The sequence below is a fragment of the Suricata suricatta genome, chromosome 15, assembly GCF_006229205.1.
Source record: "Suricata suricatta isolate VVHF042 chromosome 15, meerkat_22Aug2017_6uvM2_HiC, whole genome shotgun sequence".
Taxonomy (NCBI): domain Eukaryota; kingdom Metazoa; phylum Chordata; class Mammalia; order Carnivora; family Herpestidae; genus Suricata; species Suricata suricatta.
This window is the reverse complement of record NC_043714.1, coordinates 76,948,910-76,963,689: the sequence shown is the minus strand read 5'-3', so window position 1 is coordinate 76,963,689 and position 14,780 is coordinate 76,948,910. Positions and strand designations below refer to the sequence as shown.

At 66.3% G+C, this 14,780-nt stretch overlaps 1 protein-coding gene across 1 annotated transcript in view; it reads right to left on the bottom strand.

Annotated features, from left to right (window-relative positions):
• ADGRB1 (adhesion G protein-coupled receptor B1) overlaps nucleotides 1-14,780 on the bottom strand; it is a gene marked incomplete at its 5' end in the record, with an annotated part of 54,406 nt that overhangs the window by 26,149 nt on the left and 13,477 nt on the right. The window contains 11 exons of the mRNA XM_029923337.1: nucleotides 4,282-4,394; nucleotides 4,485-4,587; nucleotides 4,961-5,078; nucleotides 5,221-5,414; nucleotides 5,957-6,067; nucleotides 6,962-6,987; nucleotides 8,283-8,509; nucleotides 11,616-11,659; nucleotides 12,377-12,479; nucleotides 12,601-12,676; nucleotides 13,152-13,355. Of these exons, the coding sequence (XP_029779197.1) occupies nucleotides 4,282-4,394; nucleotides 4,485-4,587; nucleotides 4,961-5,078; nucleotides 5,221-5,414; nucleotides 5,957-6,067; nucleotides 6,962-6,987; nucleotides 8,283-8,509; nucleotides 11,616-11,659; nucleotides 12,377-12,479; nucleotides 12,601-12,676; nucleotides 13,152-13,355 (1,319 nt within the window). The remainder of the gene's footprint in view (nucleotides 1-4,281; nucleotides 4,395-4,484; nucleotides 4,588-4,960; nucleotides 5,079-5,220; nucleotides 5,415-5,956; nucleotides 6,068-6,961; nucleotides 6,988-8,282; nucleotides 8,510-11,615; nucleotides 11,660-12,376; nucleotides 12,480-12,600; nucleotides 12,677-13,151; nucleotides 13,356-14,780) is intronic.

The following is a 14,780-nucleotide window of genomic DNA, read 5'->3' as shown; positions in this document are numbered from 1 at the left end:
TTAGCCCAGCAGCTGCTCTCAAGAGCGGGGTCTGTGGCCAGCTTCCTGGGTTCAAGGTTGTGCCTCTCAAGATTCAGGCACAGAGGCCGCCTCTGCTCTCGTCCACTGAACAGAGTTGGGAGGGGGTGCGGGGGGGGGGACCGGACCCCAGCTCTCTGCCCAGGAGGACAAGGAGGGGTCGGTCCCTGAGGCCTGGGGTGAGAGGAGCCGGGCTGGCTGGGCCAGCAGCCTGGCAGGTTCCCAGGCAGCGCTGGCGAGTCTGCAGGGCGCCAGGCTGACAGCTGTAGGCCCCCTCCTGGGGGAATGGCCCCGCAGGGCCCCTGATAAGGATGCCACTTAGCTTATCAGGCTCTCAGAGGAGGGGCTGAGGGGCTGCTGCCCACTTTGCCTGCCTGGCATGAGGGCATGAGAAAGCACCCACCCCGCTCCCGAGAACAGCTGGTCGGCCCGCGGTCCAGGACGCCGGCGGCTGCTGGCGGATCTGGAAGAAGCCTGGACCTGGAGCCAGGGGGCTGGGGCTCCTCCTGACCCCGCAGGGCCGCAGGGCAGGCTCCCTTGGCGGCGTCCCTCCCTGGCATCAGCAGGCCCCTGCGGCCTGTATCAGGCTCGGGCTCCCGACACGTAGCACAGGGACAGTGGGACAGGGGCCGTCTGATTCCCTTTCACACCCCGATGATGACCGCGCCCTATGCGCTTCCTTAGTTAAGCCCTGAAAAACCCCCAGCTCCGCTGTGTAGATCTGAAGCTGAGGCCCAGAGAGCAGCTGCCACTGTCCAAGGCGGCAGCGGAGGACAGCAGGAGGGCCGGGACCGCAAGCACACAGCCCTCAACCACAGGCCCCTGGAGAGCAGCTCCGAGAGGGTCCTCGCGGGGACCTGACACCCGGAGCAGAGGGAGAGGTGGCCCAGCCCTGCCAGAAGAGGTTGCTCAGCTGGTCAGCCAAGCCTGCCGCCTGCCCTTGACACCAGCCAAGGACTGAGGTTGAGCAAGACAGGTGGCTGGGTGGTCGCTGACCGGAGAGCCCCATCGGCATCGTAGTCCTGCCTCCCCCCCACCCCGACCTGGGAAAGGCGGGAATCCTCAGCCCTCTTGGCAGTAGAACCGCCAGGACGCACCTCCTTCCCATACCCGACCACATCCTTCCTGCCTCGGGGCCACCTGTCCCCATCTCTGCAGCGGGCAGGTCACCACCCCCTCTCACACAGCGGCCACACAGGAGACCATTCACTGGCTCATGTCTGAGCTTCAGAAACTCGGGATAACTGGGTCATGGAGCCAACCCCCCACCTCCCTGAGCCCAGGCCTGAGGAATCTGGGTCAGTGACACCTGCCCCCCCCCACCGGGTCCAGGGTGACGTCCAGGGTGACAGAAGGAGCCGGGCAGCAGCACTTCCCGCCACCAGGAGGGCAGGGGGTCCAGGGCTTAGAGCAGGAGCCCCTCCCTGCTGGCTTGTGGGGGTCGCTGAGCCCCTCAGATCAGGGCTCCCATGAAACAGCTGTGTCTCCCCCATCAGACCAGGGCTCCCATGGCAGGGCCACACCTCCCTCATCCCACCACCTAGGGTGCTGCAAGGCTGGTTCTGCCTCCACGGCCCCCACGGCCCCACGGCCCCCATGGCCCCCGCGGCCCCACAGCTACCACGGCCCCATGGCCACCACGGCCCCCACGGCCCCACGGCCCCCATGGCCCCCACGGCCCCACGGCCCCCATGGCCACCATGGCCACGGCCAGCCCCCAACTCCCGCAGCCAGGCCATCCCTGATCCACACCCCCACACACTGGGCGCTGCTCATGGCTTCAGGGTCCTGTCCCAGCCCGCTCGCCTTGCCACCAGCATGCAGTGGGGGCCGGGCGCCCCTCTGCCCCTCTAAGCTCCCGCTGCCCGAGGTCAGCCTCCAGGCCTCCCCCCAAACTCCCTGCAGCCGACCACTCAGCAGGTCCCACCGGCCTGCTTGTAAAAGGCACCAACAATCTGACGGCTGCTGGCCACCACCCTGGTGGGACCCCCACCGAATTTCGTCCCCACAGTGCCAGCGCCATGTCGTCCTCCCTCAGGGACCCCCAGGGCCCTCCACCCTCCCTCAGCTGACTTGGCACTCTGAGCCCCGTTCGGGCTGCGGACCCCAGCTCCCAGTACATAGACCCCCACCTCATCTCACTCTCAGTTGAGCGTGGGGCCCCGCCTTGTCCCTGTGTCCCACGGGAGAGCCCTCAGAGAAGACAGGCCGCTCCTGTCCACGGTGGGCCTGGTCCTCAGCCCTCAGACAGGACTGCCAAGGTGCCTCCCGGGGCCCAGGGTGAGGGGAGCCGAGGTGCATCAGAGCCCTGGGACAAGACTCAGCCTGTGGCACAGCCACCCCCCTGCTACCTGGCCAGCGCTCAGCCCACGAGGGGGGAACGGGGCAGACCCCATCCCGGCCGCTTGGAGCTGAGCTGCGCCCCCTCCTGTGAAGTGGGCACAGATCCTTACCCAGCACCCTGTTCGGGGAGACACAGGGATGCACGGCTCACGGGCCTGTGCTCATGGTCCATCAGAGGACAGTAATGCAGAGGGTGTGCTGAACACACCGCCCCCCCCTGCCCCTGATACCCGTCCACCCACCAAACTAGGGCATTTGCTGCTGGTTCACGATGCCTCCTGCCGGCCCACGAAGCAAATCTGTTACCGGACTGAGCCCGTCAGGGTCCCCTGGGGTTTGATGGGCTAATTCGCACCAGAGTGTGAATGACTCACCGGTGTCCTCCCACACGACAGGAAGCCGGAGTGGGCACAGCACACCGGATGGGGCAACGGGGAGCAGGTGAAGCGTCTCTGCAGGCAGGGGCCCCCCAAAGTTTCTCAGCCTGGCCTTGGAGACCCTCAACGGCAGCCTCCCCTCGTCCTCCCCAAAGCAGCCGTCTTGGGCACAGGGCCTGCTAAAGCATGCTTCACCCATCAGGGGGCCCACCTCCCCCCTCTGCCTATTGACTTTTGAGCCCTAGATCAAGGCTGGTGCCAAGGCTCCTCCAGGGAGCCTGCCGGGATAGCCTGTGAATTCCTGAGCACTGCACCTGCCCCCTCCATCAGGTCCTGCCCTGCTTCTGTGCTGGGACCCCCTCCCTAGGTCCTACCTCACCCAGTGGCCAGAGCTCATCATGACTCCCAAGCCCCCTTGGTCCTGCGGGAACCGCTGTCCCAGAGCACAGCTGCCCTCGCCTGCGTCCCGGCCTTGACTGTGGCCTGAGCCTCTGACCACATGCCCTCCTGTCCCCTGGCTGACTCACCCGGTCCTTCGGGGTCCCCAGAGCCACTGCCGCCTCTGGGAGGGCTCCTTGAGCCCCCCCACCCCGCCCCACGCTGTGCCCAGCCCCTACCTGGCCACCAGCTTGTGGGAACCTGCAGGGCAGGCCAAATCCGCTTCCCCAGGGCTTGGCCCAGATCGGCCCCATCCTGTCTCAGCTGGGGGCCTGGGGGCAACACCTGTGGTCCTGAGGGGACCCTGGTGTCTGTGGCCCGTGGGCGCCGGGGGACGGACATCTGCCTGACCTGGGTCGTGCTAAGTGAGCTGCCAGGTGAGACCCACATGCTCCCCGCCCCCCCCCCGCCCCCAGGCCCGTGTTCCTGCCCATGGGGCCGCCTCTCCTGGTGCCAACAGTGTCTGAGCCTCGTGACTGGAGACCCCGAGGCCGCTCGCCTTCCTCACAAGGCCTGGTGCAGCCTCCTCGCTCCCTCCTGGCACCGCGGCCCGCCTCCCCCAGAAACGGGCTCTGCCACGGTCCACACTCTTGTCCTCACACCCTCTCCTCACCCAGGCAGACCAGGGTCCCAGCCCTCCAAGAAAGTGACAGGCTTCAGAGGACCGCTGGCCCCTCCCAGCTCGGAGGCCTGCACCCTAGGGTCCTACCTGAGCCCGTCACCTCACGACTTTCCCTGCTGTGCCTCTGGCCAAGCCTGACCGTCCCGCACCTACCCCTGCCAGCCAAGGGGCCACTGCCCCGACACCCACCCCGCTCGTGCCCCACCAGGGCTGCAGGAAGCACGCCCAGCCTGTGTGCGTGGCCCCGTGCTGAGCGTCCCCGACTGCACCAAGTCCCACACCGGCCACCCATCACAGCCGGCCCCGGTCACCGGCCTCCCCTGAGACGCCCCCACCACGATGGCACCGGCGTCATTACGGCTCCGCGACCGGCAGGCACGAGAATGACGTCATCACACGACCACCGGCACCCACGCCCCCAGGAGTGCGCACATCGCCGCCACGGGCACCGCTGCGACCCTGCCCGCCAGTCCCCACCATTACCTCCGCGGCTGGCATCACGGCCACAACTGCCGTCACCTCCGCACGTCTCCCGGGTGACAGACGCTGGCTGGCGGCCCCCATCTCCACCAGGCGGCAGGCTTCCTCGGTGCCCGCTGCGACCAGGCCACGTGGGGGCGGGACCCGTCAGCCAGGACGAGACGCGCAGGCGGCCACACTGCCGCCTGGCCGGTCCCTGAGCCCACCTTCCAGGCGTCCCCCGTTCCCTTCGCTCCTGAGGGCCCGTGACGTGGGCCACCTCAGGGCCATCCCACCGCCCCCTGCTTCCCGGGGTGTCTGCAGTGAGGCCTAGAAAGGAGAACGGGTGGCCACAGCCCCTGGCTGACCGCCGCAGTCCTTCCCGGGCCTGCCTGCTGCGGCCGGGGCGGCCACTGAACCCCCCCACCCCGCCAGGGGCCACTAGCAGGGGCGCCAGGCGGCCATCCGGGGGGTGGGGTTACGGCCTTCCTGCCTCAGACAGTGAGCAGCCGGGCCCCCGCAGAGGGTGGTGGGAGTGTCGGGGGGAACGTCACCTCATGTCTGCCCCAGGGCAGGCCACCTGCCTCGGTTCCTGGTGTGCCGCGAGGGGCCCAGAGAGCCTCGGCCGCCCGCCTCCGGGTGGCACGTCCAGCCCAGGCACCCCTACCAGGAAGCCTGTCCCCCCAACTGGGTTGGCCCTCACCCTGGGCACGAGCAGTCCCCACAGGCCACAGTGCCAGCTAGGGAGGCCCTTCTCCCACAGGCCCCCGGAGTAGGGTGAGGACAGCGCCAACTCGCTGGGTATGTCCTGGCTCCACAACCTGCACTCGACACACCTCACCTCACCTCAGAACTGCAGCAACCCCGTTTACAGATGTGGAAACTGAGGCTCAAGGAGACAAAAGGCCCATCCACAGTGACATCGTGAGTAAGGAATGGGCGAGGAGCTGAGCCCAGGCCTACAGCAGGTCAGACCCCTGCCTCCTGCCGCCCATTAGCTGCTGTGTGAGGGCGGTGCCCTGGCGGGTACCTTGATCAGGTACAGGTGCAGCAGGGCCAATGCCCATGCAGGGCGGCATGGACAGAGCCCTGGCAGCCGGTGGCACCGGTGGGCCTGGGAGGTGGACAGCGAGGCTCCAGGAGGAGGGAGGAGACGGCTGGGTGGCATCGGGCAGGAGGAACGGGCGTCAGAACACAGCCTGGGCAGCGGGCAGCCCCCGCCCCGACCCCTCCTCCGGGGGGCGCACAGGGCTAGTGGGGTGAGCCTCACTCTGAATGCAGAGTCCCAGCACGGTGCGCATGGAGGGACAGACGGACAGAAGGAGTCCTGCTAGCAGTACCTTAACGCGACTGCGAGCCGGCCAGCCCAGGCCCTCCCCAGGGCCTTCTGCTCTGTGCCCACACACACCCCTTCCTGTGTCAGCATGGCCTCACAGGGCAGCTGCTCCTCCTTCACACTGAGGCACCCCTGCAGCCCAGCATCCTCCCTGTGGGGTCCCCTCTTCCCTGGGGCGACTCCGGGACCCTTTTCCTTGCTGCCCACTCCGCCCCAGGCCAGGGTCTGGCACAGGCTCACTGAGCAGGGCCTGTGGGATGGGGGTGCCGAGGGCCACGGTCCCGCCTTGTCCCAAGCCCCTCTTCCAAGGCCTCCAGGGACAGGCAAGGCGCTGACTCAGTTTCCCACCCCTACAGGCCTTACCGGCCGGCCATGTGCCACACGGTGCTGACCCCATTCTACCAGGCAGGTCCCGAGAGCCTCCCCTCCCTGTGTCGCCATGGATGCTACGCTCTCGGCCACGTCCACACCCACCTGAGGGTGTGGAAACACTAGATGACAGATGACGGAGGGCACACAGCCTGGCAGGAGGCTCGTGTGCCCCGATCCTTCGTCCAGGAAAGCCCCCGCCCCAAGATGCCCCCTCCCCACCAACATACCCGGGTCCTTGAGCACATGTCTCCCCCCAGGATGCCCCTAGCAGATTCCGCCCCTCCCCTGGGAAGCCCCGCTCCAGACACGCCTCAGCAGCCCTGGCCCCCGCCAGCAGGTAGCCAGGGGAGCAGGGGAGGGGCCAGGGGAAGTGGGGGAGGGGGGCGGAGAGCTAGGGCAGGGAGGGGGCAGGCAGACGGGGGGGGGGGTCCTCCACTGGCGGTTCCACCCTCTGCCGTTGCTTGGGAGGTGCCTGGTGGCGAGGGTGGGGGCCCTTCCTAGACTGGGAGGTGCCGGGCACGCATCTCATCCATTGCACAGTCAAGAAAACTGAGGCCAGGGCTTGCGTGACCCATGTGAGCAGAGCCAGGGATTCCTGAGCTGCAGGGAGGGGCCATCCTGACCGGCCAACCATGGCTATAGGACCCCCACAGACCCCCCCGTCCTTGGGACAAGCAGGCCCAAAGGAGCTCCAGTGGGGACAACTCAGAGCCACGTTGAGAGCAAGCTCAGGTCCTCTGACCCTGTGCTCCTGGGAGGGCCCCTCTCACCCCAAATGTGAGAGAGAGGGGGGTGGGCTCACCCAGGTGGGCACATCCTGTCGGCTCAGTGCCTTGATGGGAGGACGCTGTTACGGGATCAGACCACGCTGGGCAGACCAGCCGCAGGGGAGATGTGTTCAGGGAATGAATGAATGAACTGGTAAATTTCCAGTCCCCTGAGGACGAGGTACCCCCTTCAGATGGAGAACATTCCAGCAGCCTCCTGAAGGCTTACTGTGTCGCTGGGGCAGGGCTCACATTCTGCAGGGGGGAGGCAAACAGGAAGCAGGGGGCACGGGGATCCTCGGACTTCCTGCTCCCTGGGGTCTGAGCTGGGAGATGGCGGACACCGGTCGGTGTGGGGAACCAGGCGGGAGGGAAGGCCTCTCAGAGCAGGTGGCGTTTGAGGCCGAAGCACAAACATCCCTGCTGCCCTGAGGAGGAGGGCGGTGAGGGGGTCCGAGGGGTGCAGGGCAGTGCCTGCAGCAGCCGGGCTGTCAGCCGGGGCGCCGCGGGGCCAGCCCACTCGGGGTTCAGAACACAGGAGCTAGCAGTGGGCCGTGACCTCCCGGCCGGTCTGCCCCTCCAGCTCCCAGTCCTGCAGGGAGACGCAGCAGGCCCCCAGCGGGGCTCTGCCGGGCCCCCGCCCCCCAAGGACAGCGTAGGGGGAGCTGACAGAAGGGAAGGGCACTGGGGAAGGGGCTGGGGCCGAGTCCAGGCTGGCGGCGAGTGGGTGGCCACGCCATCCCCTCCCACCGCCCCTCTGCCTGCCTCCTCTGCTCCCATCAGAAACCAGCCTCCGTGGGAGGAATCCATCTGGGAACCAGGGGCTGACAGCGACCCGGGGCCCTGCCAACTCTCCTTTCCGCCCGCCCCCCCTCGGCCTGCCCCTCACTGCTCTCTCCAAGGAAACCGAGGATGGGGGCAAGGCTCTTAAAGGGACCAGGACGCACTCGGGGCAGGGACCCCAAGGAAGGGGCCAGGGATGGGGGGGGGTGGGGGCCGCAGCACAGACCGGATGGCCTGAGGGTGGCCCCGGCTTGTCGGCACCTGGGCCTCTGCAGACGGAGGGCTCGTGTGTGCAGATGAGGCACATCTGAGGAGCCTGGAGTGGGGCCACAGCCCCACAGACCGTGCAGGACGCCGGCCTCTCCACCAGCCTGTGCCTGCATCTGCCTGCTGGCTCAGGCTGCAGAGGGCACGGGGGCCAAGGGCCAACCCGGTGGGACTCCCAGAGCCTCCACAGCTGATGTGAGTGAGGGTCCCGGAGCTGGAGACGCGGTGGGGGTGGAACCCTGCCCTTCCCGGGGCCCCCGCACGGCCGGCCCCCAGCAGACACCCCCGAAAGCCGGCACCCCAGGAGGAGCCCTGGCAGAGAGCCCCCGCCCCCGGCCGGCACACTGGACCCCCGTGTGCTGCTCGCAGGTCAGGGCGAAGCTGCAGGCCGCCGAGACTCCTAGGAGCCCTGCTTTCCTGCTCTGACGCCAGGGGCTGGCGCAGGGCCAAGGGCCCAAGTGCCAGGATGTGCTCTGGGCTTCGTGAGCCCCACCGCCCACCGCCCGTCCTTTCTGCACTCAGCCTCCGCTCATCCTCCTGAACGGAGCTCCGCAAGCACCCCTTTCCCTCCCTGACACCCCCACTCTGCAGGCCCTCGCCGCTGCCACGGGGCCAGGCTAGGAGGGGGCTGCGGCCGAGGGGCCCCGAGCCACACTGCTGAGGTTCCGGAGCGGGGGACGGGGGTCTGTGGCTGAGAGGGTGGGATTTGGCCACATAACCTGGGCTCCTGGGGCAAGGGGGACCCCGGGGGCTGCCAGGGCCCAGGGTTTAGCGATGCCGTGCGGGAGTCGAGCCTGTGTGATGTGCGTGTGTCACCGGGGGCGGGTGGAGGGGCTGTGCTGCAGGTGGGAGCCTCTGACTCATTTTGCTAAGATGAGTGAGTCACGTGGTCAATTGTCACGTGTGTCTAGGAGAGGAGGTGGCCTCTCGAGCACATGACACATGTTTAATTATATGTGAACATGCACAAGTGACCCTGGAAGACACAGGGTCAGGGCCCAGGATGTGACCAGGGTCAGAGTCAGAGTGTGACCAGGGTCAGGGCCAGAGTGTCACCAGGGTCAGGACTCAGAGTGTGACCACGATCAGGGCAGAGTGTGACCAGGGCCAGGGCTCAGCATGTGACCAGGGTCAGGACTCAGAGTGTGACCAGGGTCAGGGCCCAGAAGGAGACCAGGGTCAGGGCTCAGGATGTGACCAGGGTCAGGGCCCAGCATGTGACCAGGGCCAGGACTCAGAGTGTGACCACGATCAGGGCAGAGTGTGACCAGGGCCAGGGCTCAGCAGCTGACCTGTGTGAAGGCCACCTCTCCTCTCCTGAGGCTCCCACCCACAATCCTGCAGATGCGTGGCACTCTTTTTCACCCCTGCTGCCACACACAGGTCCACACCAGCACAGACTCACTTCCTGGGCACACAGGCGGAAGCAAACTTGGGCCCCTGCCCCTGGGCCATATTTCAGGGCACCTAGGAAAGCCTGGGCTCCTGTGAGCCCAACTCATGGAGTGAGGAGCCACCCACCTGGCCTGTCCAGTGCAGAGTGGATGGGGCCCGGAGGGCACAGCCAGCTTCCTCCACCCCTACCCCCTGCCTCTGACCCTCCCCCATGGGCTCCAGGCTGCCCAGTCCTGGATCGATGCCTCAGTACCTACTCCTGAGCTTTGAGCTGAGTCACGGGCCTCTAGGAGGCTCGACTTTCTCAGAGGTGACAGACACCGTGAAATTGGGCTCCCAGGGTCACAACCAGGATGGAACAGGGGGCTTGTCTGCAAATGCCATCTGCCACTGGCACCCTCCTTCTGTCCTCAGGGCCCTGGGTCCCCAGGCACGGATCGACCCCAGGCCTCCGGAGGTGAACAGGGATGGGTGGGCCACGCTGGGGCAGTGAGCAGGCCCCCACAGCTGAAAGAGGGAGGGCAGGAGGAGTTCACGGTGAGGCGAGACACGGGCCACAGTCCCCTCCCTGCTCCCACCCAGCTCCTCCCCATGAGCTGGCGGACTCTGGCCACAGGATGGGAAGCCAAGGCTCCCGGAGGGCAGGGTCCGCCCCAGACCGCATGGCCACGTGGTCCTCGGGGGAGCCCCCTGGGACAGTGAACTGGACACACCCTGGGCTGGCCAGACCTCCCACAGCCTGCTGTCCAGGAAGCACAATTTACTTCGCAGAGCTTAAAACTGCCCAGGCACTGGACGCCAAGGAAACAACCAGAAACGTGGGTGGAGCTGTCCGAAAGGGCGCTGAGGGTCATCAGGAGGGAGCGAGAGGCCCCAGCAGGGGTCAGCCGGCTTCCCCAGCTCAGCACCCCCGGAGGGCAGGCTCCTAGCTGTGGGGAAGGGCCAGGCACCATGGACTTGAAGTCACAGCACAATCCCACCGCCTGCGGACAGCTGTGCTGTCCTGTAAAACCCGGACAGCAGTGGGACAACAATCAAGGCCAGAGTGCCACTCGCCAGGGCTGAGTCTTCACGCCCAGGCCCAGAGCAGGGAAGGCCAGCGGCTGAGTGGCCCTGCACACCCCAGACCAGGGCCCTTGCACTGCCTGTCCCTTTTGTCAAAATGCCTCTATCCAGACACCCACGGACACGGTGTTGTGTCGGGCCCCTGCTCAAACATCATCTCCTTGGAGAAGCTTCCATGAACCTGCTTTAAAAGGCACTTCACCCACCTGCCACGAGACCCATCTGGCTTTGCTTCTTGGCATGTGTCATGACCTGACCTTTTGAGGTCATGTACAGACATTTTCTGTACATTTCTGTTTCACTGTCCCTCCTCATTGGAGATAAGACAGGAGGACAAAACTGAGGACAAGGACCTGAGAGAGCAGTGCCTTGATCATGGTCAGTAATCACTGGAGGATGGATGGGTGGATAGGCAGGTGGATGGGGATAGTTGGATGGATGGAGATAGATGGATGGGAGTGGGTGGATGGATGGATGGATGGATGGATGGTGGATGGATGGATGGAAGGGTGGATAGGTAGATGGATGGATGGATGGGTGGATGGATGGTGGATGGATGGAAGAATGGATGGATGGGTGGATGGATGGATGGATGGATGGATGGTGGATGGATGGATGGATGGGTGGATGGATGGGTGGATGGATGGATGGATGGATGGATGGGTGGATGGATGGAAGGACGGAAGAATGGTGAATGGATAGATGGGGGTGGATGGTGGATCATGATACCATCTCAACAAGTCCATAGTTCCTGACACAACAGCTGTCACAAGCTGGCCCCACCCTCCCTGTTTTCCAGCCACCTGCTCTTCCTGGCCACACCTCACACGCCACCGGTACGTTGTGCTCCTGCCTCCCCTTCTCTGCCAGGCACACCTGTCTTATTTTAGTGCCAGCCACTCCAGGAGGCTTCCTGACTCCCAGGACACACACGTGTCCCCGCACTGCCCAGAGCACAAGGGATTGCTGCGCGTACCCCCCTGGCGCAGGGGACCAGGCCGGCCCGAGGCAGGGGTGCAGGGGGCCTAAGGGATGGTGGCGCCAGGGCTGAGAGAGGCAGGTGGTGATGGTGCCACCCACCTTCCTGCCCACCCCTCCCCAGCAGGAGAGGGTGCCCCCAGGCTCACCTGGACCACCAGGACCAGGTGCCGAGTTCTCCCCTGCACCCCCAAATTCTGAGCCTCCTCTGAAGGCTGCTCCCTCTCTGAGGCCTTTGCACAAACTCTCTCCGGGAGGTCTGGGAGGAGGGCTGGGCCGTGGGGGGGTCATTCACGGCCCCCCACCTGACGTAGCTGCGCGCCCCTAAGGGTCAGCACCCCGTGCCCACCCTGGGGGCCCCCCACCCCCAGGCCACAACATCCCCGTGAACTTACACGTCCGACTCGTCCCACAGGATGCAGGTCTGGTTGGTGGTGCCCTGGGGGAGAGCGAGGAGTCAGGGGCATGTGTCCACCCTCCAGGCCCCGCCCAAGGTCACTGCCGGGACCCACCCACAGCTGTGCTGGGTGATTGCCCCAAGAGATGGAGTTTGCGGAGGAGGAAACTGAGGCCCAGAGCGGGAAGGGACTGGCCCAGCCCCCAAGCCCGGCTACACGGCCTTGAGGACTCTTGCAGCCTCTCTGAGCGGCCCATCCCAGGACGGGACGCCCAGGTGGCCAGTCCAGTGTAAGAAAAACGGTGTGAGAAGGAGAGCCCTCCTCAGGGGCCCTGAGGGGAAAGCGAGCAGGAATCCGCAAACGCACCTGGCCTCTGGGACTGTGGGGGTGAGAGCGGCAGGGTCCAGGCGCCCTCGTAAGGGGTGCTCTGAGCACTGGGGTAACTAGTTCTTAGTCAAGCCTATAGCTCACATTTGATCAGGGAGAGAGCACAGGCACAGAGAGGCTGAGCCACTTGCCCAAGGCCACCCAGCAGGAAAGAGCAGGGCTGCAGGAGAGGGCTACAATCTGCCTCCCACGTAACCCTGCTGTGTGAGCCCGGGCCAGTCACTACCTGTCTCTGTGCTGCACTTTCCCCATCTGTCATTCAGGGATAAAAGCGTCCCCCCTCCCTGAGAGGCCAACGTGAGACCCAAGAGGCCGCGGGCTCCCATGTGGGTTCAGGCGGGAGGAATCAGGCACACGTCGGGGGCACTCACGTTGTGCACGTGGGCAAACTCGATCTCCAAGGGTGTGAGCAGGGAGCGAGGCGGGGGCTTCACGGTCACTGAGATGACCTTGGAGTTCAGCACGGTCGTGTTCCTGGGGCAGAGCCAACAGGCCGTGTTGGTGAGCCTTCCCCCAGGCCCAGGCCCCCCGCCTGGCCGCCCCCACAGGCCCACAGCCCTGGCCAGGCCTGTCCCTCCCGGGCTGGGGCTCCCACCTCTGCAGGGCCAGGAAGCTGCCCAGGTTTCTGTAGAGCACGGTGCCGACCACGAACACGGACGAGTCGTCAGCCTCTGGAAGAGGGCACTGCAGTCACTCTCTCCTGGCCGCCCCCCCGGACCTTGCTCCAGCGAGGAAAGTGGTGTCCCCAGGCAAAGGCCAGGGCTCTGTGGTCACGTCTACCCCATGACGCGCGCAGCGCTGCAGCTGGAGAGCTGGGGTGGCTGCCTAGGTCCCCTAAGTGACCCCTGAGGGGCAAGCCCGTGGGCTTCGCTTCCCGGGAGCCGGACTTGGCTGCTGTGTGCCTCCGGGACCCCTTCCCTTCCTGCGGTGAGCAGGTCCATCGGTCCGTTCAGCAAAGATCGCCTAGGAGCCTCCAAATGCAGGAAGGGCAGGGAGGGCTTTCTGGAGGAGGGGCGGCCTCAGGAGCACTGAGAAGAAACGAACGCTGCCCTGGCCCTTGAGGCAGCAGGCCAGACTGCAGAAGGAACCTCCCGGGGGGCGGGCCCTCAGACCCTAGGGCCTGAGTCTCCCATGGGGGTCCCTCACCTGCCAGCCCCGTGGAGAAGACACTCTTGGACACAGTGACCCTGTCCTCTGGCACCTTGGCCCAGTCGCCGGTGGCCCGCCAGCCCTTCATGGGGAAGCTGATGTCTGTGGCTCCGCTGGCCGGGAGCTTATGGATGCTGAGGACTGGGGCAGAGGGAACAGCCCGGACACCGCAGGGACAGACAGAGAGGGAGACAGAGAGCAGTTAACAGCCCGGAGCCTTGGCCCCGGGAGCTCCTGGCGCAGTGGGGCGCCGGCCTCGGCAGCTTTGTGGCCTCGTCAGAGCCCTCAGGCTTGGACTCTGCCCCCAGGGCCCCGAGAGGGGTCAAAGGTGGCTTCTGCTGTCAGGTCTGTGGCCATGAAGCGGTCCCCGGGGAGCCGTGTACGCTTGGGCCCCTCCTCCCTGGGGTGCTGGGGTCCGGGCCTCCTCCCTCCGCGCTCTATAAAAGGGGGAGGCAGAGAGCCCACCTCACAGGCACCCGGTGTCAGGTGACACCTGCAGGACCGGGGTGGGGGGGGCGTCCCGGTGTCTCTGAGCCCCCTTCACCCTGGGCCACCCGTGTCGAGTGGACACCCCGCTCCCCTCACTCAGCACCCCAGGGCTTGCGGCAGGGGTGGGTGAAGGGGGAGGGGCTCAGGAGCCAATGGCCTCTGCTCTGGCACCCAGACGCCTCTGCCTTCGCCCACCCGGGGCCTGTCCCCCAACAAACACCCAGCACACACAGCCACTTCGCACCTCCATCCGCACCTTTGTTTTCACGGGGTCCCCACCCAACACCCGTGCCCTCCATGCCTGGCTACCCGCTGGGCCCTCCTTCACCTGTGTGCTCAACTCTGGGGGCCAGGGCAACGTCCCTGCAGGAGGACCTGGGGACACCTGTCTGAGTGCCCAGCATGTGGGGTGTGGGGTGTGTCAGGGTGTAGATGGACGGGCTATGAAGGTATGAGGGGTGTGGGGGTGGGTGCGTAAGGTGTGTAGTGTCTGTGGGTGTGGGGTGTGTAGGTGTGAGGTGTGTGAGGTGTGTAGGGGTGAGGTGTGTAGGTGTGAGGCGTGTGGCGTGAGGCAGGTAGGTGTGAGGCATATGGGGTGGGTAGGGGTGTATAGGTATGAGGTGTGTGGGGTGCAGGTGTGAGGCGTGTGGGGTGAGGACCACCGCTGCTGCAGCTGTCTGGATGCAGCTCCCATTTACCCCCCAGGTGCTCAGGGCCTCAGGTGGTCAGGGCCCCAGGTGCTCAGGGCCTCAGGTGGTCAGGGCCCCCAGGTGGTCAGGGCCCCAGGTGCTCAGGGACCCCAGGCGGTCAGGGACCCCAGGTGGTTAGGGCCCCAGGCGGTCAGGGCCCCAGGTGCTCAGGATCCCAGGTGCTCAGGACCCCAGGTGCTCAGGGACCCCAGGTGCTCAGGGCCCCAGGTGCTCAGGGCCCCAGGCGGTCAGGGCCCCAGGCGGTCAGGGCCCCAGGTGCTCAGGGCCCCAGGTGCTCAGGGCCTCAGGTGGTCAGGGCCCCCAGGTGGTCAGGGCCCCCAGGCGGTCAGGGACCCCAGGCGGTCAGGGCCCCAGGCGGTCAGGGCCCCAGGTGCTCAGGACCCCAGGTGCTCAGGACCCCAGGTGCTCAGGGACCCCAGGTGCTCAG